General features: G+C 49.8%; 1 protein-coding gene across 1 annotated transcript; it reads left to right on the plus strand.

Annotated features, from left to right (window-relative positions):
- The first annotated feature begins 1,072 nt into the window (after positions 1 to 1,072).
- On the plus strand, positions 1,073 to 3,072 carry LOC139839251 (uncharacterized). Its single transcript, XM_071829303.1, has 2 exons — positions 1,073 to 2,485; positions 2,629 to 3,072. The coding sequence occupies exons 1-2, from the start codon at positions 1,295 to 1,297 to the stop codon at positions 3,070 to 3,072; spliced, it is 1,635 nt and encodes a 544-aa protein (XP_071685404.1). The 5' UTR covers positions 1,073 to 1,294.
- Positions 3,073 to 3,507: the final 435 nt, after the last annotated feature.

The raw sequence follows: 3,507 nt of genomic DNA on the forward strand, positions 1-3,507 counted from the left end.
TGCACCGCGTCCGCACCGACCCGGTCGGTGTATAGGAGGCCCCTCCTGACAATGCCCCCTCCTGAACAACCAGCTTGCCCCCAAGCTGGGGCCGACGGAAACGCCTCCACGACTGCAAACAGGTGCTCCCAAGTGACACAACTTGGAGGCAAACCTTGCCATTGAAGCTTGACCTGTGGTACCATCTTCTTGCCTCGTTCCGCAACAATTTTGCCTGGCTGTACTAAATCAGGATCAGTAATGCAGTAGGATGGAAGTTCAGTACTAACCGGAGCAGAGCCTTGGAGTGCTTGTTTGAGTTGAGAAACATGGATAACCGGATGAATCTTGGCATCAGGTGGTAACTGCAGCTTATAAGCTAGTGCGCCAACTCGCTTCGGAACTTTGAAAGGACCAAAGTACTTGAATCTTAGCTTCTGTGATGAGCGTTGCGCGACCGAGGTCTGGACATAAGATTGAAGCCGCAAGTAGACCATGTCGCCGATCAGAAACTGGCGCTCCACCCTCTTCTTGTCCGCCTGGACCTTCATGCGGCGCTGAGCACGCTCTAGGTGTTGCCTGAAGATGGGTAGCATTACCTGGCGCTCGTGCAGCCACTGCTCCACTTCAGTCACTGTTACGGACCTGCCATGCACCTCCACTTCGCCATCAAGCAAGGCACGTGATCAAGAGATCAACAAGCACGGTACACCAGAAGAGCGTGAGCAGCTCCGAAGGTCGAAGCGGGAGAGAAGAAGGGCCGCCCGATTCAGCGGTCCAGAATGGACGGCCTGATGCAACGGTTGGGCAAAGCGCACACACGACTATGTCCTCGTTTTATTTGGCCTGCGAGCCCCTTGGTCATTGCTTTTGGAAGCCTTGTATCGGAAGAAAACTCTGAGATCTCCCCCTGCTTCTCTTCCTCAACCTCCTGCTTCTAATCCTCCCTCTTGCTTTGGATTATTTCCATTTGTATCCCAGATAATTGATACTACTGAGCATGTGAATTCGAGAGAATAGATCAGGGTACATAACATTTGGTATCAGATTCCAGCAGGTTTCCCTGCGATTTGGCCGGTTCCCCGAGTTCGGATCACGATCCATCTGGATCCTCATCGTTTGGGCGTGGATCTCTAGTAGATCCACACAAAGTTCGCTCGCGAACGCCCGCGGTGGGTCGATTTCGTCCTGAGCAACAGAGATCGGCGGGTGGAGAAAAGCAGCACACCAACTGTTTGACTGTTTGCCTACGAGAGTCAAACTGGGGACGGAGAAGGCACAAACGCGGTGGGATACGTCTGGCCGCATCGACACCATGGAGGGCAAGATGGATGCGTTGATGAAGATGATCCAGGACTCGGAGGCTCGCATGTCGCGAGAGATGGGGTCTATCAAGCTCGCCGTCGACGACATCAAGCCCGACATCATCACGCTCCAAGGCTCGGTGTCACGGTTACAACCGGAGATGGAACAAATCAAGGCCACCTTCGAGGCTTGGCGGCCAGAAATGGAAGCCAAGGTTGTTGGCCTAGGCGACGCAGTGAAGGACCTGCGTCGGCAGGTGGATCACATCGCGAAGGGAGTGGGAGCTGGTGCGCTGGGAAGGCCTCCTTCAGCCGCCCCTCCATCGATGAGCCCATCTCCATCGAGCGCGCCTTCAGGCGCACACTCCGGGCAACTCGGCCTCGGCAAGGAACATCTCACCGGGGTTGTGGTGGTGACGGATTCGCCTCCGTCATTACCAACCCCGGTCACAGGTCAGACCACAAACCTGTCTATGGTCCCATTTGATCCTGGTGCTAGTGCTACTCGTGTTCCGTTGGGGAATCCTCCACCGCACTCAGATTTTCCAAAGTTTGATGGCGATAATCCGCGTTTGTGGAAGAAGGCTTGTGAAAAGTATTTCAGGGTCTATTCTGTCAGTACTGAATTTTGGGTAGAGCACGCTACAATGCACTTCACTGGTAATGCTGCGCTTTGGTTCCAGAGCGCAGAGGATAAAATTGGAGAAGTAACTTGGTCTGAGTTGTGTGAAATCATATATACTCGATTTGATCGTGGGCAATACCAGATGTTGTACCGACAAGCCTTTAAAATTAGACAAATAGGTTCTGTATCTGATTACATCGAGCGTTTTGATACTCTCATGCACCACATGTTAGCCTATAAACCAGATTTAGACCCTACTTTCTTTACTACCCGCTTTATTGATGGTCTGCATAATGAAATTAAAGTTGTTGTTCTTATACAACAACCACAAAGCTTGGAGACTGCTGTTTCTCTCGCACTGTTGCAGGAGGAGATTCGAGACGAATGTTACCAGCCCAGTTCGAGCAGCAAGTCTGTATCATTTGTGCGCGTCAACTCTAAAGCGCTGGCACCTTTATCAACAGTCAACACTAGCAATTTCAAACAAAGAGTGTTGAACCCAGGAGATGATAAAAAGGGGCATGAACAATCTAGGCAGGCTATCGGCTCTCGTAAATTCGCTGCTCTAAAGAATTACGTAAGAGCAATGAATTTATGCTTCAAATGTGGGGAGAAATACAGCCCACAACATCGGTGTGCAGCCACTGTGCGGTTGCATCTCGTGGAGGAACTCTTGGAGATGCTTGAAGGACCAGAGAGCCCCGATTCCTATACAACAAGAATCAAGGTGAGGATGAAACGGACCAAGAACTCCATGCCTTATCTCAGCAGGCGATGGGTGGGACAGAAAACAGTACATGTTTCAGATTGCAGGGTGTCATCCAGGGGCAGGAAGTACTGATGTTGATTGATTCAGGCTCAACGGGAAATTTTATCAGCGACTCTCTTGCATCACTCTTGCAAGGTGTGCAACCCATGCATAGCCCTGTCCGTGTGAAGGTGGCCAATGGAGAAATTTTAACAGGCACCTCTCTTATTCCTAATTGTGAGTGGCACTGTCAGGGAGCAACTTTCAACACCACCATGAAAGTGATACCGTTACAATGCTATGATGTAATCCTAGGTATTGATTGGTTGAAGGCACAGAGCCCCATGGAGGTGGACTGGAACTGCAAGTGGATAGCAGTGAAACAAGGGAGCTCAAGAAAAGGTTATTTGGTGTAACAAATTGATACATCGTCTTGTAACATCATTTCACTTTCAGATTTGGCAATAGCAGAAGAAGCTGGTGGAATATTATTCATTCTGCAAGTGTCTGGCTGGGGAACCAAAAAGTCCAATGAAATGCCTCGGGAGATTCAAATTCTTGGTGCAAGAATATGCCGATTTGTTCACTGAACCCAAAGGACTCCCGCCAAAACGTTTATGCGATCACAAAATTCCACTGTTACCGGGCGCTACTCCGGCAAAATTAAGACCTTACCGGTACAACCCTATGCAAAAAACAGAAATTGAGAATCAAATCAAAGAACTCATGAAGCAGGAATATTGCAACTCAGCGCTAGTCCTTTTGCAGCTCCAGCATTGTTGGTGAAGAAAAAGGATTTATCATGGAGGTTGTGCCAAGACTTCAGGCACCTAAACGCCATGACGGTGAAG

The sequence above is a fragment of the Lolium perenne genome, chromosome 4 (genome assembly GCF_019359855.2).
Source record: "Lolium perenne isolate Kyuss_39 chromosome 4, Kyuss_2.0, whole genome shotgun sequence".
Taxonomy (NCBI): Eukaryota; Viridiplantae; Streptophyta; class Magnoliopsida; order Poales; family Poaceae; genus Lolium; species Lolium perenne.

Coding starts and splice junctions, on each gene's coding strand:
- LOC139839251 (XM_071829303.1), top strand. CDS start 1,295: ATGGAGGGCAAGATGGATGCGTTGATGAAGATGATCCAGGACTCGGAG. Junction 2,486..2,628: donor TCGCTGCTCTAAAGAATTAC/GTAAGAGCAATG, acceptor CTATACAACAAG/AATCAAGGTGAGGATGAAAC.